Below are 25,974 nucleotides of genomic sequence, written 5' to 3'. Positions count from 1 at the left end.
ACAAATGTTTCCGCGAACTGACAGTTTTTAGGTTAGAAAGGTGCAAAAGTGCAAAATCACTCCAGCATCCCCTTAAGAAGACTTTCTTTCTCTGTCTCACCATCGTGACAAGGGAGAATCACGCCTGTGTAGTACTGAGTAGGCGATTCTTTTCTTTCACGATGGTGTAAGACAGAGAAAGAAAGTCTTAAATCTTCTTCCTCTCTCTCTTCACAAGCTTCAGCTTATTCAATGGGACGCTCAGTCTATTTTTACTATGTCTATGTACTTAGGTAAACGTAGATTAGTAAGTGTATACCACATGAGTCCATTTATGAATTCAGAAGCCTTTAGAATAGCAAATGTGTCATATTTAAAATACGCAAACAACACTATGGAATAAAGGAACTTGAGGTGTTTCAGCACTAAACGATGCAAGCTGACCTAAATTGCAGTGTGTGCGTCAAAACTCAATAGTGTCAAAAAGTGACTTAGGGTGTTTCAGCAATACACGATTCATTTGCGTAACATACAAATTATGTGACTCTTGTGTACAGACCGGACGGTGTTTCATTAATCGAACCAAATCAGAGAACAACATGGTATATCATAGAAATTAAATTTAGAAACCTAAGAAAAATCTATTCGCTCGAATAAATTAGGTAACTTCTAACTCACTCGAGTGAATAGACTTTTTATTAAGCTTCTAAACTTAATTTCAACGATACCACGCTGTTCTCTGATTCAGTCCGATTAGCGGAGCACTGTCTGCACACAAAAGCCACAATAATTTGTATATTAGACAAATGTTTTCATGAATCGACATTTCTGGATGCAAAAAGTGCAAAAGAAGCGGAATCACTCCAGCATCCCTTTAACGGCGGAATAACTTGACTAACGCGCAACGCTCTTAAATTCTGCCGCAAATTCGCTTCGTTTTTACGCCGGCGGAATTTAATAACAATTTCCTATGCACGGCCATATAGTGGGATTATCTTTTTCACGCATTATCGTTTCTCTTTGCGCTTTCGCAAATTGCATTACGCTACGGCGAGAACCGGTATAACCGGCAACTACATTACGGCATAACCAGTTGCTCCTGGCCGGCCTGCTATTTGCCCGTAGTCGGTCAGGGTACGCTCGGATGTGTAGACTAGAGCTCGCTATCCATATCTGACGTCCGGCGAAATTGTAAACTGTAGAATGGAGTACACGATTACGTTTCACATCGTGCCGAATCTCCGCCGGCAGTCCGGTGAAGTAGAAGTGAAATATCAATATACCCGAGCGCGTAATATATATTCCATTCGCGTATTCATTCGGCCGTGCTTCCGCTTCGATCTTTCGCTGCGTGTCACAGATTGCGCAATTATTATTACCGTTAATTTAATCGCGCGGAACAATGGGGACATCGATTACGTGCAAATAAACGTCAACGCCTCGTATCGGTCAAATTAAAACGTCGTCCCTCTGAGCGGGGAATCGTAATAATTAAATTTGCGTCAAGTACAATCGCGATGCGCCCGCGCCGGGGATCCGCCGTTGCCGGACACGGCCGGGGAGAAGAAGACGGCCTCGCCATTTATAATTCACTACCTGTGGGGATCTGAAAGTCAAATCCGAGTGATTGACTCGCAAGCGACCCGTTTTATCGCTGCTTCTTTAAACGATTCTAAATCAAGCAACCGAGATATCTGCTGAGGAATCTTTGATCATTGTAATTAAAATCGATGAATCTGTCGTGAAAGAAAAGAACGTCTTGGCTTCTTTTATCGTCGTTTCTCCTGATCCTCCTCCTTTTAATTACGATGATCGAGTGCGACACGCACACGCGAAAATAATGACGGAACGCTGCCTTTACGTCTTGGTCTCTTTCTTATTTACTGATTGAAGTGGTACGCGCGCGGCGTAATTGCGAACGTGGAAGCGCGTGTGCGTGCGCTCGCTCGCATGAAATCGCGAGAGCTCGTCGCTTCATTCGGAATATTCTAAGGAAAATGCAAATACCGCCTGGAAGTTTGGCCAAGGGGAATCACGCGTGTCGATCCGCACGTATGTGTGTGTGTGTGTGTAAGCGTGTGTGCATGCATGCACATCCCGGGACAGGCATCCCCCGCATCTGTTTGTATTCCGCAGTCGGATGCCTGTGAGGAAATTGCGGCGTCTTCGGCGAAATCCGCGACGCCGTCACCGCGATTTCCGGCACCGACCCCGGCGCCCCCCCGCAGTTCTCCATCTCCCTCGCCTATTAAGGCCCCGATCTGGGGGCGATTGATGTTCCAGGTCGGTTGGGTAAAGGCGGACACGAAGGCGATCCAGGCGATACACGACCACGTGATCACGCACAACCAGAGGGTGTCCGTGTCCCATAGCGACCACTCGATATGGAACCTGCACATCAAGGGCGTCCAGAAAGAGGACGGCGGCCTTTATATGTGTCAAATCAATACGGATCCCATGAAGAGTCAGGTATATACCGCACTAAACTCCTTGAAATTGATACAGGCCGACGAATACGGAGCGATGATCAATTCGGGCACGTGTCGCCGCAAAGCCCCCGACCGATCCGAGCAGTCGGGGCTTCGCTGAGAAAGAAAATGATGTCGCAACTGCAGCGACAATTTTCTAGATACGAAAAAATAACGGAGATATCTAAATGAATAGCGGAATACCGCGAAATCGCGTATGTTTTGTCTTTAATCAATTTAAATAACAGAAACGGAATTTCTCTCTGAACTGTTGGCGCATGTTGGGAAGAAAGTCTTTTCGTGACGCCCATCCATTATAACATTTGATTGCGGTACATAAACTATTGTAATATTAGCTATTGTTCCACACACAGATACTTAATATGATTATATCAGTAATTATATAAAAAAAAGGTATCGACTATCATAAGTAAGGAAGTAGAACAGGCAACAGAGACTTAATTAACTGCAGAACTATAAGGATAATACAGAACATAGATGGCTTACGCCTAGTAAATCTTAGATGTAATTAAAGTAATATTCCAACATAAACAGTTATATTCCTTGCAAAGATTGTTCTAGCAATGGTACTGAAATTCATTTTTATCCGATGTGAATGATTAATAAAATTGAGTGAAGCTTATTGTCGCCAGTTGTAATTAAACAAAGGGAATTTTTTTTAAAAGTCGACCAGATTGACAAACAATGATCTTTATTTAAGTCACAACGTTTCGACCTCTTTATCGGATCCTTTTCAAGTACAATCTGGAAACAAGTTTCAAATGCTCAAACCGCAATACAAAGAAAAGAACTTTTAGTATGTACATAAGTATATGTATTACAAAGGAGAAAAATACCTAATGTTGACTGAAAACATTAATTTATGCCGAAACAAAATGAGTTCATGAGTCTGTGACAGCAAATTTATCATGTTATATTTTATTATAATACAAATTTATATCTGAAATTATTACGGGTAAAAATAAATAGATAAATCGTAAGATAATAAGTTAGAGAAATTAATTAATGAATAAATTAGGAGTAGGAATCAAAAACCAGTCAAAAAATAGATAAAAGTAAGATAATAAGTTAGAGAAATTAATTAATTAATAAATATAGTGCAAGAGTAAAAAAAAAAGATTAATATTTAATCATGTAGACCTAAACTCTTCGAAAGGTATTCCTAGGAAGTTGCTGCTACAAATTTTGTAGGCTACAAACAATCAGTATCTTCTAACAGATACACTAAGTAGCGAAAAATTTTTGTTGCGAGGCCTAGAAATCCAGGCGTCAGTCAGATAGTTTTTTTTAGTGACTCCTTCATCCCCGAACAATGCCAGCGAGTCGTTTATTTACTGCATCTTGCAGATACAATTGGAAGCGCTTCTTTTCGAGACTGTCCGATGTATAACGATGCTGTCGATTTATTCGCGAGTGACTATCGCGAGCGAATTAACCGTCAGTCTCGCCGAAAGTTTTTCCAATTGTCACGCGTTTCAATTACGAACTTTCCGGCCCATTCGTTCGAATCGGGACGTCCGTTTCGGGCGTTTCTAGCCGCGCCTTAATGTTTCTCGTCGCGGCGTTAATGCCGACCAGCCAGGGTAAATCTAACGAGGCACAAGTTCCGCGAGCGATCGCGGGCACGCGAGAGCGACGACATCGCGGCGACGGTAGTGGAAGTATCGTTAGGAAGTTCCCGGGGGAACGCTTCTAATAGCAGTTCGGCGCCGTTTTAGAAATGCGCGAAGCCGCGGAAGGAACGCGCGGAATTTACTTAGGCGCGGAAACGGCGGTCTATTCGCCCGCTTCGAGCATTTTCGGTAGTTACGCTCTCCTCCTTCGCTCGTCTAACTAAAACGGCTAAAGCGGTTTCTTCAGAATTCCCTGAAAGAAACGGCTAGATTTGCTAAACGCACGTGCCAGGGTGATCGTGACAATTTTAACTACGATAAATAACATTTATTCAACGTTTTCATTTTTCAATACTTCTTCGGGTGTCAGACGCTCTCCTCCTTCGCTCGTCTAACTAAAATGACTAAAGTGGTTTTTTCAGAATTTAAAAAAAATGGCTTGATTTGCCAAACGTACGTGCCAGGGTGAGGGTGACAATTTTAACTACGATAAATAAAATTTATTCAACATTTTCATTTTTCTATAATTCTTCGAGTGTCAGATACTCCGGAGCCAATGGCGATAACTTAATTGAGCTGGAAGTTCAATTGAATAAAAAGTTATTTATACTTTTTCACGCCGCACCTATGTTTTCTATTAAATACTCATCTCGTTACTTCGCCTCGGTGTGTAAGCCTGATACATATAATCCTTGTTTGAAATTAGCCGTGGTGAACCAACAAACTCGGTGAAATAACTAATTGGGACGACCCTATCGACTGTATTTAGGTCGATAAAACATGGAGACCGGTTTGTCAGCGGACGAAAGGTCACATGATTTCGACGAGGTAAATTCGTCCCTCACATTATGTATATTTTATTACATATTTTATCTGGTAATGTTATATGCACATGTTACGTAAACACGTTACGAAGATTTCATTTAGTACGTTTGGGCATAATCTATATCATAGATGGACCAAAATCATGAAAATTTCACTCCACTGCATTAAGTTTCAGTTTATAAATCGTACTAGGTTTATCTTGATTTTAATATGAAAACTGCGCACGATTCGACAAAAATATAAGCTTGATACATTAATTTTTATTTAATAAAGACGCATAAAAGAAATTCGATAAGGTAACGTATTGTAATATTTCTCTCTCTCTCTCTCTCTCTCTCTCTCTCTCTCGCGTGCGCGCGTTTTTTTCTCTCTGCGACGAGTATATTTTCAACAAAATATACCCTATAAAATAATGGTAATGTGGGTAAATAAATATTCCATGCCGTTCCACGACAATCGATTTTAAGAAAACGCGACTTCTCGTGTTCTTGCCTGAACTTAACTTCGCGAAGGATAACCGTTTTCCAATAGAGATATAGTTCATAAAATAACCAGCGAATGTGAATCGTATCTTTAGCGTTTTCTATTTTCAGAATAATCTGAGAGAAAAATTGTTCCGCACGTCATAAACGATCTCGCAATCAAGCACGAGAAATAAGTTAAGGTCTTTGTATAGGAATTGTCTAAAAATACTTGCCTATATTTTCATTTATTCGTGGACGCTGATCATTTGAAATCGATTACTTTTTAATGGAAGCTCGTTAAGCTGAACATTTTCGCGATCTTTTAACGTCGAGATGTCTTGACATTTTTTGCGACTGAAAAATAAATAGGGCACAATTTGTATTTGTCAACGTAATCGCCGATCTTGTTTTGCATTTCGCGGTATACGCCGCGAAAATCGGTTGCGATAAGTTGCCGAACTGCGAGCGAAACAATTAATCGAGCGACCCGCTGCCGGTGATGCCCGGCATCGATAAAGTGCCAAGATGCGCCCGAGTTAATCGATAGTTTCTCAGTTACAATCGGACCGCGTCCCACTTGGCTCACGCAATTAATCATCCCCCGGGCTTCAGTTTGCCAACTATCATTAACATAATCCATTGGTATAATACGCACGATCGTATTCACATTAGAACATAGGGAATCAGGGATATCTTTCGAGGACTACGTTGTCTCGTTAAACTTTCATCCGAAGAGAATGTCTTTCCCTCGCTGAAAGTCACCGCCTTTCGAACTACGATACCCAAGTGCTACTGGGACCGAATCTAAAATTGAGAAATCTGGGAGTTAAACCTAATCGTTGACAGAGAAATATTGATCGATTAGATGAATTTCGAAACCGCGCAATCTACCACAAACGTAACACAATAGCTGGCCGATAAATGTAATCTTGGTTTAATAATCAAGTTTGCTGGTTTACTGGTTTATTCATGATAAACATCGCGTATCATTATCGTTATTCGCGTTTCCGATGAAACCTTGATGCGACGTGAGCGCGAGAGAGCGGGGAGGCCGTGGCGAAAGAGACGCAAACGGAGCGGAGAAGAGATCTGGAGCGCGCGAGAGCGGAGGCGCGGCGACAATCGCTCGCAGCCTCGTTTACACACATCTCGATACTTTCCGCCGCCCGTAATCGTCGTCGGTGACGCGCGATAGCAAACCGCAGGGATATTAACCGTCTACCGTCGAGCTGCCGTCGAGTATTAGCTGCCGCCGACATAACAATCTGCACAAGTATCGAAGGCATTTCGCGTGCGCGCGGCTGGCAGACCCGCGGCATACTTAACGAGCCCGGGAACTTAACGAGCCGTCCTCGTCAGTTCGGCTACACGTTTATGAACACCGCCTCAAGTGGCGCTTAAATCCTCCTCATCTCTCCTCACCCGCCGACCCGTTTCGAATTACGGCTGCGTATATAGTCTTATCAGAAAAGGATTGGAATATTAAGTCGCGTTTAACGACTATTCTATACGCGGCCGGCATAGTAATCGCCGATAAGTTGATCCGCTCCTCTCGCTCCGCCCCGAGTCTACTTGTACCATATATGCGACTGTTGAAAAATCACAAAATATTAATTGCCAAATATACATTTTTTTTCCGACCGCACGCAAATTCATTTGAGTCAAACAACGACGTGGCAACGAGCGAGTCTTGAAAACTCGCACGCTCTCTCTTTACATACGCGACATTGCGCGGTTTAGACGGTAATTAGTCGCGTAAAACTTACGAGCCTCGCGAGCGCGGAGCCGCAGAGATTTTTCTCGCGGTGCGAAAGACGCTTAACGAGCCACTTTAGTTTAACGCGCGCCAGTCCGCGCTCGTCCCCTCGGATAACATTTGCGTTGTCTTACCGGAGAGAGCGGAGTCGACCGCGGTTGTCTGGTTGCTTTAAAGTAACACCTCATCCGCCTCTTGCCGGCAAAGTGATACGGTACGAGACGCCACTGGAAGTCGAGATCTAATTTTCCGACATTTCGGATTGAATTCGCCCGAGCCCCGCCCCTGCCAGCCGGAGTTTCCCTCTTTTCGCGAAGGAAGAAGGCTGTAATCTTAAATAGTGCGCGGAGCGTAACATAGCGATGGCTGCTGGTGAGACGGCGGCAGGTGCCTGCTCTCCGATCTCTCTTGTCGTTCTTACTTTACGAGGCACTAAGCTAAATAACGAACGCTCTGCGAGCAACACCGTTGAATGCCCCGGCCAATCGTTCGAGGATTTTTCATGGGGGGAATGAATGTGAAATATAAATAAGCCATAGGGATAGAGGGACGAGATATACAAAGGGTAAAAAAAAATGTCTCTCTCTCTCTCTCGCTCGCTCTCTCGCAGAAATAGATCTTTCGAGCAACGTGAAATCATTTTGCATTGAGATGCCGCACATCTTATTCCACAATCGAATCTACCTTCTAGTTGGTTGAATTCTGTGATTATTATTATCCTATTGTCTATCGGCGATATCTCATTTCTTCTGCCTTGTTTCTCATCCTGCGCCGTGCTCTTGTCTATTTCACGTTGCTCTTTGCCTTCCGAGACGGACATGGTTTGCCGCGAGCAGCCAGGCTATAGTGATTTTGCCGGGGCATCCTTCGACAAATCCGACAGGAAACGGAGTCGAGACACAGATCTTGTAACTAACAATATAAGTGAAATACGCGAACAGCGACGTAGAATGTATTATATTACACGTAATCTTAATCAGTTATAAAAATAAGCTATAGATAAAAATCGCATGTTATATTCGTTATACACTAGACGTTTCTGTTATTATTTCTATATAACGGGAAAATTTGGGAATATGTAGTGTTTAGAAAATCCGTCAAACGCTTTGAAAACCCATGTCGAAATTTGTTCCCCATTCATCGGATCACTAAAAACGACCGATAGTCAACGATTGACGAGAGATGACAAGTAGACAAATGCTTCCTCCATAAGAGCTCTTCCGTTATTTCCGAGGGGGAAACCGCTGACCAAAATGTTGTACGCCAACGCCCACTAATGCCCAGTGGGCATTACTTTATCTTATTGCCTTATTTTATCTTTATAATGCCCCAGCAAGGCCTAGTGCCGAAACTAATGCCCAGTAATGCCGCAAATCTGTACACCACAATGCCCTCAGCGGTTTCCCCCTCGGTAGGGGAGGGAAACTTTCAGATCGCCGTTTCTTTTCTCCTCGTTCCGCGCGCATACACTTACATCAACAGTTAAAACACGACCCCGTCACCCTCCGCAAAGGATGCCGTCTCGCCTCTCGTAACTATATTTCCTCGTTGCCGAATACGGTGGCGCCCTTCGCGCGTCGCTTATAATTCCGACTGCGTGTCTGATAAAATTTACGTGTACGTATGGAGGGGCGTCGGCTTGCAACGTCGGCATGTGCGTCGTCTTTCTTGAAATTTCGCGTCACTTCTTCAAAGCCATCTGCATAATTCCAGGGCGACGGAAACGCACTGATTTAGTCGGGTAATTGAATCGAACCTCACGAAAATACTGTGTACGCGTGTCCCTCATAAATGTTTTATTGCCTTTGCAACAATTCAGTATAAATCGTGGATGATTTTGTTCATCTCGTATTTATTCCGCTTTATTTCAAATTAATTCATCGAACAAACAAACTTAAATTAACTACTATCGTTTAGCATATCGCATCACGCGCTGCGAGCGCTTAATTAAAATCGTTCACAATTTTTGTTCGTAATTTTCATCGTTGATTTTTATCACACGCCTGGAAATTTTACGTCGCGTCGAATGATGTCGATTCAAACTCGGAGCACGGCGATGACGTTTTTCTTAACGCAATTGCGCAGCACAGCATTTTACAGACACTAAGAACGTAACCACTCGTTTTGTTCGCTTATACCGCTATTACTAAACAATGTGTGGCTTCTCAATTATACTACATGCCTGATTATGTTGAATGGAACTGCGCATACATATGGGTTAATAATGATCCTGCGGTACGAATCTAGCTAACGAGCGATAATGAGTTTCCACGAACGTGTTCTTTGCAAACGCGTTTGCCCTATGATACATTTTGTGAATCGAAATAATTCAGCACACGGTTCATAATTTTTGTATCGTCATCCAAATATCAATTCCCAACAGTTTTTATCTTACCCGTACGCTTTTATTCTCAGTATTGCATTAATAACGCTATCACTCTATATGTATTGTTAAGCTCAGAAATTATTTATGTTTACTTTATACGGTAAGAGTAATTTGCCGACCACAACTGGTTAATCTATTAAAATTTAGTGCACGACGTTTCGGCCAATATTTCTGGTCCTTTTCAAGTGAACTGAATTAATGTTAAAGCCTGTGTCCACAATAGAACTTGGTCCAAGTTCTAATTCCGAGAAATGTGTAGCTAATCAACTCGCAGCTATTCCATAAAAGCTGCAAGTTGATTGGCTACACATTTCTCGAAACTGGACACGGGCCTTTACAGCCATTGCTGCCGATGGTCAAAAATGAAAAGAACTTGTTAGTTGAAGTGAGACCGAACTTGTGCACTAAACTTTAATAAATTAGCCCAGTTGTGCTCGACAAATTATTCTCATTTATTTATCACTGGCAACATTGAGGAAATGCTAACATGGTTTATATGGTAAATAATAATTTCTCGAAGGGGTGAAAATCGCGGAAAATAGGCCTCGCGCAGACAGCGAATAGGCTTCGCGGCTATCAATGGCTCGGGAAACCAGAGACTGACCGATCAACGAGAAGCGGCTTCATTGAGCAAATTACGACGCGGATTGATACAGTCATTTGCAGGCGCATAATAATTAATTTACGGCGCGCGCGGACGTGGAGGAAGGGAGTTTCATAATTCAGTGGCGACACGTACGAGTTTACGCGCTCGGGCACGTGTCTCGCCGCCCTCGTCATCGCCGTCGTCGTCGTCGCGTTAGGTGGTAGGTACGCAGTTTGCATTCGTCGGGACTGTTTCTCGAGCGGCGCGGCGGCGGCTTGCCAGACAACTCGGTTATAACGATTGAAGTTTCGTCGTGGCGTGGATTACATCCTCGTAATTGCGCGCACACACCTCGCGCCTTCGCCACGTCTTAAGCGAGTACGGGGAAACGCACGACGCGGCGGGACTTCCTTTAAATCGAGGGAGCGAAACGAGAATCGAGGGGAAGTACGAGGGAGGATATGAGCAGGAGCGGAGGGGAGACGGGGAGGTCTTTGCACTCGTACTGACGTCTCGTGGCTTGACGCGCGACTGCCGACGAAAGTCGTCCCCGACGCAGACGTTCGGGGGTTGATCCACCTCCTCGATTCCGCCGCTGCGCTCCGCTGTCTCCACTCGCTCGGGAATTATAACGCGATAGCACCTCCGCGCGCTGATAAGCGTCAAATGTGTAGTTACTTAGCGAAGCGCTCTGTCGCCGAGGATTATTTTGCACCCTGTAAGAAAATGCACCACGCATCCCAGCATTTCGATGGCGTCGAGTGTTAACCTGGTTACCTCTGAACAATAAGTCGCGGGGATCCTTGACACACGTAATTTAATCTTGCCTTCCGGCGACTTCAGATCAAGAGCCATCGTTCGGACGTACCGAAATCAGCAATAAACTCGTGTACAATAATTTGAGGAATTATAGCGGAAAGTCCCCTGTTATGAGATAGGATTCTAATATGGGACAGCGGAGTTTCTGTTAAATTAAAAGCATCATCAGGTGATTCCACCATGAAATCTGTGGAAAGTTCCAGTGGAAAATTCATTGTTAGATTGCGTAATCGTTGGGAAAAAAGATTTGTGACTGAATTTGGGTGTTGAAAACCTGCTAACTTATATTAGAAACCTATCTCATAATAGAGAACTTTCCTCTACTATTTACAACTTTATGTTTACGAAAAAAAGAGTGTATTTAAATCTCTTTTATTGTTACATGAAAACAATATTTTATATGACACTAACAAGGAAACGGTCGGAAGTGTCCCTCACCGATTTCGATGCGCTTTGGATATATTGTAGAGCATACAAAAATATTAGACCCGTATTTTTTTAGCGGTTTTTCTCGACGTTTAGGGGGTGAAACAACCCCTCGAAAATAACGGACTTTTTCATTTTTTTTTATGAACATCTTCAAAACTATAAGGTTTATGAAAAAATGTTTTAGACAAAAGTTTGATTGTTTTTCATAGTCTTCACAATGGCATAATCACATTTTTCAAAAATGTAAAATTTTTTAATTTACCTCACCCCATTATTTTTTAAAAATAAAAAAATGTTTTTCAACGCAGAAGTTTAAGAGCATTAACTTTGTCTAGAGCATTTTTTTCATACACCTTATATTTTCGAAGATATTCATTTAAAAATGAACAAAAATCCGTTATTTTCGAGGGGCTGTTTCACCCCCTAACGTCGAGAAAAGTCGCTAAAAAAAATACGGGTCTAATATTTTTCTATGCTCCACAACATATCCGAAGCGCATCGAAGTCGGTGAGGGATACTTCCGATCGTTCCCTTGTAAGCTAATTGTGAATTAATAACAAATGAATGCGTGAAAGCACATTAATCGACACACGATACTCGACGCGTGAGAATAGTTTTCTTTCTGTGTTTTAATAGATAAATTAAACGCGGCTAACAATAAGCAGATTTTTGAACACGTGACTCACGTGCGGGGGCTGTAACTCAGGTGCGTGATTGTTAGGCTTCGCGGCGGACAATAATGATCGCGCCGACTGTTAGTTATGATATTTGGCGCTACTGCGCGCCGTTAATTAACGAATAACCCGCGACATACACCGGCATCCGTACTAGCAACGGCAGCAGGTTGTACGGCCATAATATGTTACCGGCGTCGAGCTAAAGTATATAGAGCAAGACGCTTGTGAGATTTAGGGACGCTCGTGTTATTCGACTGCCTTATGGCACTGTACTTTGTAGTCTACTTTAATTTACGAAAAGGAGGGGGGAAAAAGCCGACGAATAAACTGCCTCTGCGAATTGCTTGTTACATCCAGAATCGTGTCTAATAAGTTGCCGGCGTCGTGACGTTTTTCCCGGATGCAGTTATTCAATTAATCTCAAAGAGTCCGCGCGCGCGACTGCCGGGGTTCCGTTTGTTCTCATTAATCTCGCAATTTTATTTTGCGTCTATCTGCCGCGAGTAAAAACTAGTTTTCCCAAATATTGTCTCCATAGGAGCACCGTGTGGGCTCCGCGACGAGGGAAATAAAGCGGGCTGTATGCCGTTGTTTTGACTCGCCTGTTGTTATCAACGCTGCATATTAGATGAGTCACACTCGTATGTTGTATTAATGGAAAAAAATATTCTCGAGATGAAGCGCGGTATTACGCTTTTGCGAGGGACAATTGATGTAAGAAATATAATTACAGCCGTGACCGCGCGCGCGTCTCGCCGCTTCCTCTCCTGTCACCGTCGCGAATTTCCCATATGTGCGTAATTGAAATGCGCGTGGCAAAGAAAATAACAGATCGGCCGCGCAAATAGCAATATTCAGACGCGAATAGACCCGCCTGCGTATTATTCGGAATTGTGAACAACGAATAATGCAGGAAATTGTTACGTATTCATATCAAGTGTAATCCAGATGCGAATTTTTGGATGTAACAGTTGAATAAAATAATGGAAGAGGAATGTAATTACAGAGTTACGGCCTCCGTGAGCGTAAAGTGAAATAGTAGTATTAATAAAACAAACTAGCTATTATTCGCCGAGCTGAAATGAGCGCTAGTTATTCATTAACGCTGATCTGTTTTCTCCAGACAGGTCTGCTGTCTATTGTCGTGCCGCCTGACTTCGACCCCGAAGCTACATCGAGCGACATGATGGTGGGCGAGGGCGGTCAGGTGAATATCCTTTCTTATTTTACGTCGTTCTGTAATTTTAGTTCGCGGTTATTAAGAGACAGCTTTTAATTAGCGACTTCCTGCGGACCGCAATTTTTCTAGTGATAAAGAACAGTGGTCTCTTTCGCGCTACCGTTCTTCGGAGTACGGCGATTGAGTGTTCGCGAACGAAATTAATTTTCGCCTGAAACCCGAAGATTATTCCATCTGCATGCGGAAATAAATTTGAGAATAAATATGCTAGAGGAAAGACGCTCTGTGCGAGCGACTAGGCCACGGGGTCGTTAAATAATTTACTCTATGCAGAAGCAGTCATGAATAAACGACGGTTTATTGCTTACAAATGTGCTGATTTACGTGCGTAGTAAATTATCGGGCCAACGTTATATTCCGCGTGATTCATGTCGGAGAAATCTATATCGGAAAACGGCAGTGCGCCACGGCAGTATGCAACGGCTCGCGTCTGAATCTACAAATAACCCGCAACTTCGTCGTCATTAATAACGCCTTAATTACGAAATTACTGTAGTAAGTTGCTTAGATCGCCGGGAAGTTTATGGTCGCGGATACTGATATCAAATTAAAAATAGCTGTTAACTTTGAGCCCGCGCGTACTCGTCTTCCATTTGCACCCACACTGACACGTGCGCGCGTAAATAAAACTAGTTGTCACATTTCAGAATGTCAACTGCAACTTGCATTAATATAAAAAATGACCGTATTGTTGCAGCACTTTATAATGTCATAGCGATTTCGTGACTTGCAACACCTGTTGCGAGTGCTGTTTCAACATCACGCTGTCATAAAACAAACACGTAATAATTATCAAATGTTGTTCTGTTATAACTTTAATTGGAGTTTTACAATCTCGCGCATTCTGGGGTTGAAAAAGACACGCTGTTTAAACGACGAAATTCTAATAGTCTCGGAGGCGAGACAAAAAAAGGTATGACCGTGCGTCTCGCGTATAAAACTGGCAATAGATTGTGAGCCTAATCGCCCGCAAGTAATTCATTTAATCGGGCAATTTTTCACGCGTAATTGTGAGAATGTAATCTGGCACACGCGTGTTACGGCCGGTCTTGGCGTTCGCGCCGCGGATGCTGTAAGTAAGCCATCAGCGAAAATAAGTGACCTGTTGCTCACAATTCATATTCCGTGGCAGTCGCGCAATTTGTGCGAATACCTCATCTCATCCTCGCGTTTTTCCGCGCGCATGGCCGTCGGTGTCGCTCGGGTAAAGAATATTGCGCTTCCCTCGGAACGTCTGACAGGACGCTTTTACGAAGATGCGACAGCTCCACGAAGCTACCATCGTGGACCATTTTAAACTTTGAAATTATACCGGCGCATAGCGAGTTCCCCCTATTATAAGCTACCGCAGTTGGTATACTGAAAATTGTACAACTGTCAGTTTGATAAGTTACTTTCTATCTCTTTTGACGAGTTTGTCGGGACACACGCCTAAGTATTGTACCGCGCTATTTTTGTTGCAACAGAATTGTATATTGTATAGCGCGACTGATGGATATAATTTAAGTACGTGGATGTATTTGTGTACTTGGAGAATTGTATAATCACGAGTCTCAACTTCTTTCTGATACGACGAAACTTAATTCTTTGCTCGTTTCTGCAAAATATCCTTTGCAGACCCAGACTACATTAGCCTCACGGTTAGTTTGTGAAGTATTTTTGATACAATCTATTTTTTATACAATGTCTCCGAGTCTCCGAACGATACTTTTAACGAGAGGAACCCTCCGAGACAATTTGAGATCAATTTTTTTCCTTAACGAAAAACGTCGAGGCATCCAAATTATAAGCGAGCGAAAAAGAAGAGACTTGTCATATATTAAACTTTAAGTCAAATAAACAGCGAAACTACATTTTCATTGCAGCATTCTTCAGCTAACTTTGAGTAGAGTTTACTTTACGAGAATTTTAATTCGAGGCGTAGATCACGAAAATAAATGTTTTAAAAGATTGGAAAGTTGTGACGTAAGCGGAAATCTCAACACTTTTGCTACAGAAAAGCCGAGGGGGAAACCGCTGAGGGCATTGTGGTGTACAGATTTGCGGCATTACTGGGCATTAGTTTCGACACTAGGCCTTGCTGGGGCATTATAAAGATAAAATTAGATAATAAGATAAAATAATGCCCACTGAGCATTAGTGGGCATTGGTGTACAAGATTTTGGTCAGCGGTTTCCCCCTCGAGAAAAACCGGCTCTAAATTGACGAAAACATTTTGCTATCAAAAATTAACTGTCTTAAGACACCTTGTATATGCACATTTGAAGAGTATCGGTAAACATATTAAAGGAAATATGTCAGCGTGTAAAGCAATTTTATTTAAACAATCAATTGAACAATGTTCTCAAACCATTTTACTCTCAACGTGACAACTTTAATAAACGCGATGACAGTAGATACAAATACGGCTACCAGTTGTTGCGGTATCATTTTAAAAAATTGAAACTTCCGTCGACGTGGCGTTAAGTAAATGTTAAATAAAAAGTTGATACAAAATTTAAACTTTAATCGAGACTTCGGCGAGTGTCCATCCGTTTTCTGATGACGGAAATCGAATTCATCGAAATAAATAAATAATTTTGCCAGACTATGGTCTTAAGTTGGCTCGCGTTCCACTGACACGTCGCCTAGATTACATAGTTGCTGTTATTAACGACGCGTCTCTCGTGTATTCACCGAACCGCTGTAAAAAAAAGAAGAAAGAATCCAAGAGGATCGACACTCACGGAGATTTTCACGGAGTATCGCGTTTCCCATAAAGCGATGTGTTTTCACGCCGCACTTAGACAAATGTCAATACGGGGGATTTTAATTTTTAACTCATTTTCTTCTAGCAATAAAGGATATCACATTTGGGATACCTATCCTCGGCCTGGTTGCGGTCTTGATCTAAAATTGATAGGACTCCCGGCAAAACGCGAAGTTCTCTAAGCTTCTCCAAACTCTGTGGTAATACTTGCCAAAGAATGTTTAATGTTCTGCTGAGATTGTACGCTTCGAATTATATATATGTATAAATATATACATTTATACGCATATGCTTTCGATACACATTTCCAATCAATATATTGGTTTATTCCTCGAAAATATGATGTATGTTTAATTTCCGAAATCTAGTTGAAATCGATACATCGTATTAATTTATATCCACGTCTCGATGAAATTAGTAATATTTGAAACTTCATCAGGCCAGATACGCTATTATTAATGACACGATGTTAAACAAACGTGTTAATAGCGCATCGATAAATTTGTGCTTGTGTTTTTACTTTCCCGGAAGTGTTTTCGATAAATCGTACCGTTGTAGGACGCGATTGGAAATTTCGACAGGTGTGTTTAGTTACTAAAACGTGCACTTGAAGCGTCGAGAAATTTTAAAAAGCTGAAAAAGCCGTTTAGAAAAGCTAAAAGACCCGCGTCTTATTTTATACCCTTTTTTTTTGAAGGTAGTTACGCAAAGTACATGACATGCAATAACTTACGCTGCAGCTCCGGATCGTGCTAACACGATGTTCATCCAAAAATGTCACAGATATTGCAAGCTAGCAGGCGACGTGTCAGTGGAACGCGAGCCAACAAACAGCGCCAGTATGCTGCGACACGTGTCGTGTCGTTAATTGTCAACATGCCGTTTATATTTTCCATTGTAGAACGCGCGGATATTCATTTCGCGTTTACGTTTCTCGCAACTCGCTGGCCCGTTCGTTAGATTGAGTATCCGCAACGTTGTAGCACCGATGAAAATCAAGCCGACAATTCATAATTGATGGCCGCGAATGCAGGGACACGCTGCAGCGACAAATTATGAAAATCGACTTGATTCGCTCGTGTCTGGCCTGGTTCGGTCCGAAAATAGCCCCGGATCGTTTGGATTATTAAAGTCACCCCAGAAGCGAAAATATCGCTAAATTGAAGCTCCGTTAACGAGAATTGGAAGAGGTTCGATAAAATTGACCGTGCCAGCGCGACGGAGCTCGGTGCCGTTAAAAATCGCCGGAGCTCGGTGCCGTTAAAAATCGCCGGGCATCCCCGGCCGACGCCGGATATTTCATGCCCCTCGCGACCGTAGATTCGTTTTCCGCTCGAGTATCCGCGCGAGCTACCATTGTTCTGGACAAGCGTTCTCGCGCACGTACGTGTTTTACATAGAGACGGGGGTGCACGCGCGCGCACGTCTCTCCTGTCTCTCTCTCCCTCTCCCTCCTTTATATTCCTCCAAATATATTTGGATGAAGCACGGCATTAGTGGAGTGCAATAACGAACTCGCTTCTCTTTATAATTCCGGTTTCATAACACGTACAGGTGAAGTTAACGTGCCGGGCGAGAGGCGTACCGGAGCCGCGCGTATCCTGGCGCCGGGAAGACGGCAAGAACATTATAATTCGGGAGCCATTTGCAGGAAGCGCCCCGAACCAGAAGTCTCACGGTAAGATTTAATATAGATGGTACGCCCGCGCCCGTTCCGCCGATATAGCGCGGAATATACAATTATGTTTTCCTTAGGCGCACACGCCGCGTGCCGCTCCGCGCGATCCCCCCGTTAGTATTCAAATTCCCTCATTACGAATCGCGGTCCCGGGCTTTAAGATGAATTTCGCCCGGAAACCGATTCCGCTGATGTTACGGGATGATGCCTGCGCCCGCGACTTCCGCCGAACCGGCCGGCCCGTCTCGTTCCGCGGATCATTAAACGTAATGTCGAATTCCGCCGCCAGTTTAATATCGCGCCAGTTACGGAACACACGCGTTCACCCTCTTCGGGATTCGCTCATAATTTACGTTCATATTAAAACCGGAGAATCGCTTGAAATAGGAAATGGCAGTTTGTCGAGAGTTGCTCTTAACTGAGAGCCGCGCGGAAAGAAAAATGTGACTACCGTGGCTGAAAACTGCATGTGGCGCAACTAAGTTTCCGTCGTAAAGTGTATAGCTAAATGATTTGCTACTGTGCCTATTGTATTAGGTGCGACAGCAAATCGTTTGCTGTGGTTTAGAAATTTATAGCTACGGCGGCAAAATATTTTTAGCAAACCACAATTAGCGAAAAATTTCTTTTCACTGCGGGGATCTTACAACCAATTTTCCCTTCTGAAACCGAAATGATCTAATAATTAACGACTGATCGTCATTTTTTGTAACAACCCAAGTTTACAAGTCGATCAAATCGATATCGATCATGATTTTTCGGGCCGTTTGATTTGATGACGACTAGATTCTTCATTGATTTCGTAAGAAGATCCGCATAATACTCTGTCGATAGCTTATCGATGTATAGTCGACATCTATTAATATGTACACATCAATTTGATGTACAGAAGACATCATGTCAGTGTCGACCAATTATTGATGATTCTTGACGCATTTATATTTCTCACAACCTCATTTAGTATAAAAATAAGACAATATCGTTTAAAATAAAATCAATAATTTTTATTCTCCTCTATCGAATTAAAAAATATCGAATTGACTTACTATATTGAAACAAAAGTAACTTGTATAAATGTAAGTTAATATATTCTTGCGTTTAGAATAAATTTTCCCTCCATCTTGGCATCACGATATTCGACAAAAGACGATACGTACTATCATTTTATCTTAGATTTTAGAATTTCTCATTTAAGATTCAAATATTCCTTTCGCTATAATAAATATGATCGGCGCTATATCGATCCTATTTTATGATACATTGAAGTACAATAATAGCATTGGATCCGGAAAGTTTTTCTGTGGGTGCACAATTAGCGGGTCGAAGTGATCTCAGATCGCGCGTGTCCGTCGAGAAGATCGAATGCAAACGGCGGTATGAGATTCCTGCGTATTTCTTGACGAAAACGCTCGAGATAGTGATCGTGAAATGAACGTTGGTTGAAAACGCCACTAGCGAACCAAGTGGAACGTCTCACCCTTCGCCCTCAGGCGTCGCGTTGCCGTCGGTCTCGGGCTAAACGACGTATTTAGTATTCACTTCAGCGTGGTGATACTAATAGCAGGCAAATTTCGCCGTACTGTCGACGTGGTCCACGGCAAGGATGCACGCGAGCGGCAACCGGTGCAGCATATGCTGAGCGCGAGCCTGCACCTCCGGACGACCCGGCTCCGCCGGCTTATTGTCGACACTACAATCGCAGTGATTATCGGAGCCGTGTCGGAAAAGTTTGCCGCAGTCCCGCGATCGCCGCAAGATTTAATTAACGCCGGACGTTTTACGCCAGCGTCGGACGAGAGAAATAAGCGGGCAGGAAGGGAAGAGCGATAATCATTTTTGGATTCTCTACAGTGATGGGCAGAATAGTCGCGACACTTTTTATTAAATGAGTTTAGAAATGCGCATTTAGATTCAAGTTTATGTTCCGAAACATTTTTCTCCGAGGAACATTTTACTAGGGAAATAGATCGAAAACGCTCAAAATGACTTCGGAATGTGGCCAACGAGTAAAATGTCCCTCGGAGAAAATTTTGGAGCGTAAACCTGAATTTAAATGAATTTAAATTCAAGTTGATTGGCTACATATTTCTCGGAACTAGAACTTGAACATACTCGTATTTCTTGGATCGTGGACGCAAGGCTTGTAGAAGCTGTGTGAACTACAGTCTGAAACTCATCGATGTATTATATTATATATAGATGGGAATAAAGATTATGAAAATGTGAATCCTAGTAAAACTAAAGTCCAGGCATTAATGAATAAGACGTACATTGTGTTTGTGAAATTTATAAAATTAAGAATTCAGATACGACTGATCATCGAACGGAACGTTTTCCGATTCCGAGGTACACGTATATCTTTTCGATCCACACGATCCTGAGAGATTCACAATTCTGGTTCTTGTTTCCCGCCACGAAATAATATTATTCGCAGAGAACTAATTTCCGCGAGCGCGAATAAAGAATAACTTTCGCTCTTAAAATTTGAATAGAGAACGCGGGGCTCGCGGAATTCGTCGGGATTTGACGGTACTTCGATTAAGTTCGGTGCACAGCGCTTGCGTAGGGCGCAAGTAAAACGCGGGACGTTTATGCCGTTTCCGCGTAATTAATTCCGCGGGGCGGAAAACACGCGGGTGTGTCTCGGGACCTTTGGGAAAATCGATGTTTTTGCGAGAACGGAATTGCGACGTGGCGTAACGAGGCCGCAGGTGAGGAGGGCTCCGTGCGTTTGCTTACGATATTCCGCGGTGAGGAACAGGTGCGGGCGCAACAAATTGCGCTCGTCTTATCTGCGTGCGCCGCGATTTGTTGTTTGCATCTGAACACACTCGCGGGCGTATTCAGAAATGAACGATACGTCGCTCGACAAAAATATGTTTCTTTTGATTAACTTACACCGGCGTCGGAACATCGCGCGCTTAAGCCGCGATAGTAAACCGTTGGATAGTTTTCACAAACTAGAAACGGTACGGGGAGAATACCACACACATTGCGAGCCAATAAATGAACAGAACTCAGTTCTCAAAATTTAAACGTAATCTCTAAAAGTCAATCGGTGCATTCATCACTTATAACTTAGTGCTATACTTATGTGAATCGGTAAATATTCACTGTTTTCAGTGATAATCCACTGACTGACTTTTAGAGAGTAGGAAAATTCCTTTAATGTATCGATAACAAACGTTTCGACCCTTCTTCGGGTCCTTTTCAGCGAACAATAATAAGAGTAATAAGAACACAATTATATGAAACGATGCTAATAATAAGAATTGGTCGAAAGGGTGAAATTATATAAAAATTAAATATTTTGTGAAAAAAGCGAGTAAAATCGTAAGGCGAAATTGTCAAGAAAATAAAAATCTATATGTCAAAAGTGAAAGTCATCCTTCTATCACGACTGACTCTCGTGAGTCTCCACGTAGTTCCATAAAGAGCAAATCAGAAAAGTAGTTTTTCACAAACTGTTGGGGCTTTTGAAATCGCGCTGAAATGTAAGATGAATAAATTTCCGACTAGCAATTCGCATTAAAATTGTAACACGCGAAAATATAAAATGTGCGTCGCATGTTCCATAATAAAATATTGGAAAAGCATAATTAGCGCGAATATAATATCATTAAGCGTGTTTGTTGTTTTATTGATTATCGACCGCTTTTATAATAGGTCGTTCACTTCACGTTCTTTTTCCTTTCGTCTATATATAGTGATTGCACTTCGTTAAATAATAATAACCGGAGACAATCGACGGTCGGTTAATGTTTCTACTAATTAATTATACATAATTAAATTGACATAATCTCCAGAAAAAATTAGCTTTGGTAAAGTAAGGAAGCGCATTTATTTATATTAATTTTATGCTAATTATTGTGTTCATTCAATGCAGCGGAATAATTCTGATCTTTATTAATTAATAAGTAGTTGTTTTGTTTTCTGTATTAGCTATGCTTCATTGAACCTTGCGTAATAATTAATTGCTTGAAAGTAGAATATTATCGAGTCACAATCACTAAATTTGTATCCGATTTGTAGGAAATAACTAACGCATCTTATTCATGTTAGATTATCGAAGTAAACTATAGACACAGTCAGTAAAATAAATAAAATGGACTAAATCTCAATATTTCAAGAAAAAATCCACTTTATGTTATACTAGAATAAGAAAATCTGACATTGATTATCGTGAATGCGAATTTTAAGGCGCGATTAACGATTTTATTTGTTAAGTTTCACCAAGTTTGCTGCACAAAACGTATATAGTTGTCTCCGCTACTTATACCAATGTGGGTATGACAACCACAGATATAGCTGTGCCTAATATTACTATTTATTGGGGTTGTGCTAGTCCTAATTAGACATGTAATAACCATATCGGTCTCTCCGTTCAATATTTTCCACAAAGTACAAATTTTAGCGACCATCCCGTATCGACATGTCCGATTCAGAGCATGGTCTCTAAATGTCCCCGGGAATAACCGATGCTTATTCTTGATCTTCGAGTCAGAAAACAGAGCTCGATTGAAATCGTCCGAATCATTTATTATTATCTGTGTACAACAGTTACTGTTGGTCACTTGCATATCCGGGAACGATTCGAATCGCATCTGTTATATTAATATTTCTACATACTCGACTAATGCCCGCTGTTTCGCAGTGTCTTCCGTGGCCGAATTTTCCGGCGAGGAGCTGAAGCTGTCGAAGATCTCGAGGAACGAGATGGGGGTTTATCTGTGCATCGCCAGCAACGGGGTTCCACCCGCGGTCAGCAAACGTATTTATATCAACGTTCATTGTGAGTAATAGTGATTACGATCCGAGCCGTTGGATATCTGGTGTACCTCGTGTAGAGAAGCTGGAAATGCAACAACATCTTCCGACTTCGATTTACAGTTCCGCCAGTGATTCACGTACCCAATCAGCTGGTCGGCGCGCCCTTGGGGACCGACGTGATCCTGGAATGTTTCGTCGAGGCGTCCCCGATGTCGATTAATTATTGGGTCAAGGACCCCAAGGGTGAGATGACACGTGAGATGACGTCCTCGTTAAAAAATTATGCCTTTGTGTTTCATAACGGATCGTTATTCCGGTGTGGCTTGCACATTTAATACTGCGATATTTCAGCGCAATATTTTACTTAATCATCCTGGTTTTTTTTCAATCCATATTATAACGCCTGCTAATTATATCACTGGCAACATTATTCGTTAGCTGCATTTTTTATTATTTGTTGTTTGGGAATTCTGCTAATTCGTTACATTTATCAGCCTGTCGATAATTATCGTATAGATTCACTTCGAATCTTGTAAATAATGTAAATTATATTCGCTTACTGTTAATTCCGTTGCTCTTCTACATATTGAATAACTCTATGATCGCTTCTTGGGCAGAAAAAATTATAGATTAATTAACAATTCTAATTTTTTATCAAATAATTTATTATATTTACAGATTGTGTTTACAGATATATGAGTGAAAAAAACGAGTACGTATTATATTGTTACGTGATATTTGGCTGTGAATTTTTTCGAAACATTCTATACAGAATAAAGCTGGCGAGCCTTTAAATTGCATTTTTCGAATTATATAAATATTTTTTCACGAATAATGAACGCAGCTTTAAAGCGCGTAACTAAAGTTAAATTTCTCTACACATTGTAACTTTTAATCTTTATCGGATACACGTGTTTATTACGTGTACCTGCTAATTTATCTCTCATTAACAATTATCGTTAACAATTTAATTTCCTCTTTTTTTAAACCAATGAAATATATTAATTTGAATAATAACAGTCAACTATTAACAATAGAGTTTTCACTTCCACGTGAAATGAAATTATCATTTAATGCAATAATTTACAAAATATCTTTCCATTCATGTGTATACACGAATTCAATACCAACATCTGCGTAAAATAGTTTGCCCCGCGTACTGTTTACCACAAGTAGCATAGTCCGTTATAGCGATTGGTTTGTTAACTAATTACCGACTGTAACTAGCGGAGAAATGCTCAAACGTTAATTACTCTCGCAAGACAAATCCGATTATGGACCGTACTTTAGGTGATTCCGATACCGGACGATACGATATCGTACTGTCAGTTTCAAGGAACTTACTCGCATTATTGGATGCGATCCAAGCTTATGCAAACAAGAATAATAAAAAACGCGTCGGACAAAATTAAATTTTCTTTTTATTTAACACAAAACGTAACGATGAGAGATGTGCAATTTCTCAAATTATATCAATAGCCAGCGGCTCTTCGAAATTTTGGCTTTCTCTGTAAATATTGCGCGGTAAGGAGCCAACTGTTTCGGTACCATAAATCGTACGAAATGTCAACGAGCGCCAGCAACATATCGCAACAACGTGTAATAACTTGGCTCAGAATCCCTCAAGAAAACTTTAGATAGATATAAGAGAGAATACTACTTATCCAGACTCGCGGAAATATCCCCGCAGTGGATTTCACCTCGCGAGAGCCAGACGTTCTCTCAGTTTAACACACGCTCAGCTATCCGGAGCTCCTCGCTCCAATGCATTCGTATGCAATTTCGTCTCGCGTGGAAGATACCTTTCACTTGTTTCCCATTATCCGCAACTGTTTCAACGTGTAATAAGAAAGCATAGCAGGGCGAGATATCTTATTTATGGTAAAAGACGTGGTTTCTTAGTACCGTACATAAGTATATGTCATAGTTTAATTGAAATAACATTCAAACAACTGCATAATTAATATTTTATACTAGTATTATCTTATTATACCCTACGTGTAGCGTTTTAAATTTTGTCCTCTTATTGTTAGTATATTCTGATCAAAACGACTGAAAAATCGGGGTGAAACAGAAAAAGTATTCGAATATAAAAAGTGCTTGAAATGATTCCAGAGAAATAAGATACGTAATTAAGATTTATATTTTGTTATTTAATATATTATAAATTTATATAATATCTCTATCTTTAATTTCAATCTCTTTCTCCCTTATAGCCATAAAACACTCTGTAGTTTTCTCTGTAATTTTATAATGAATGGTTTTTCATTGCTGCCGCATATCAATCGATAAAAATGCTGAATGCGCAAACATGAGGGAAAAACAAGATGCAGTTTTCTATCCGATAAAATTGGAATAATCGAGCGTACTCCCCGTGTTGTTCTCCAGGTTCGATGATAATATCCAGCGTCAGGCACAACGTCCAGATGACGACGAAGTCACCGTTCGAGGTCCGGATGAGCCTCACGATCCGGAATTTGCAGAAAAACGACGTGGGAACGTACCGGTGCGCGGCCAAAAATTCCCTCGGCGAGGTCGAGAGTAGTATTCGATTATACGGTGAGTACACAGCGCGTTTTCGACCGTTATCAAACGAAGTTTCCCGCGGAGCCCATAAAGAATACCTAATTCGATTACTCGACGGAACGCAGTCAAAACGGGGGGAGAATTACGTTATCCGCGCCGCATTTCGTTTCAATGCACGTGTACATTTGCGGATAATCGCGATTCTTTCTACTTTTCTCCCCTTTTTCCCCCCCCCCCCTCTGTTTTATTCTTTTAGATAGTCGTAACGCTAGGGATTAAGATTTCGTACCGTAGAATAAAACCTGCAAATAAACCGGCAGATAATTGCGCGAGGGAGGTCAACGGTGAAAAGTTTGCTCTGTAAACTGTGTGAATGAGTTATTATACTTATAAACACCGTGTCGGGATTAATTTTCTGCTTGTTACAGCTGATAACATCTATTTTCCCTGATAACTACTTCGTAATAAATTAATATCAAGAGAACATCATCTAAACTCTATATGTATATAGAAAGTCATATCGAATAACAAATAGCACGAAAGAATTACGCAAGGTTCTCGCAGACTTTAAACTGTTGGTAACTTAATAACTAAGTCGCAAATCAAGAGATGAAAGTGTATAATCTGTAAAATAAAGAGGGCAAGATTCTGTTTCGTTTCTTTTATTCTTCAAAGTTTGATTTGTAAAATTCATCGATTCTCATTAGCTTCTGTTGATCATAGCTGGCATTATTGAAGAGAAATGTAACGATCCAGATCCATCGAGAAATACGCTGTTGAGACCGTGCAAATTGTTCTGCACAAATATAGCTCGTAAACGGAATGATGTTGAACACGTTCGGACAATTTAAACTGCCAGTAATCTAAAAACTAATCCGCAAATGGTATGAAAAAATAAAACAGGAGATTCTGTTTCATTTTTTTTATTCTTCAAAGTTTGATTTGCAAAATTTTTCAATTCTCATTAGCTTCTGTTGATCATAGCTTG

At 41.5% G+C, this 25,974-nt stretch overlaps 1 protein-coding gene across 1 annotated transcript in view; it reads left to right on the top strand.

Moving 5' to 3' along the window:
• Positions 1-25,974, top strand: part of LOC105569010 (lachesin-like) — a 48,197-nt gene that overhangs the window by 12,868 nt on the left and 9,355 nt on the right. The window contains exons 3-8 of the mRNA XM_012025129.1: positions 2,263-2,448; positions 13,147-13,230; positions 17,567-17,690; positions 22,345-22,482; positions 22,581-22,703; positions 24,849-25,019. Of these exons, the coding sequence (XP_011880519.1) occupies positions 2,263-2,448; positions 13,147-13,230; positions 17,567-17,690; positions 22,345-22,482; positions 22,581-22,703; positions 24,849-25,019 (826 nt within the window). The remainder of the gene's footprint in view (positions 1-2,262; positions 2,449-13,146; positions 13,231-17,566; positions 17,691-22,344; positions 22,483-22,580; positions 22,704-24,848; positions 25,020-25,974) is intronic.

Source organism: Vollenhovia emeryi, unplaced genomic scaffold (assembly GCF_000949405.1).
Source record: "Vollenhovia emeryi isolate VEMERY1.0 unplaced genomic scaffold, V.emery_V1.0 DF939126.1, whole genome shotgun sequence".
Taxonomy (NCBI): Eukaryota; Metazoa; Arthropoda; class Insecta; order Hymenoptera; family Formicidae; genus Vollenhovia; species Vollenhovia emeryi.
This window is presented reverse-complemented; position numbering and strand designations above follow the sequence as displayed.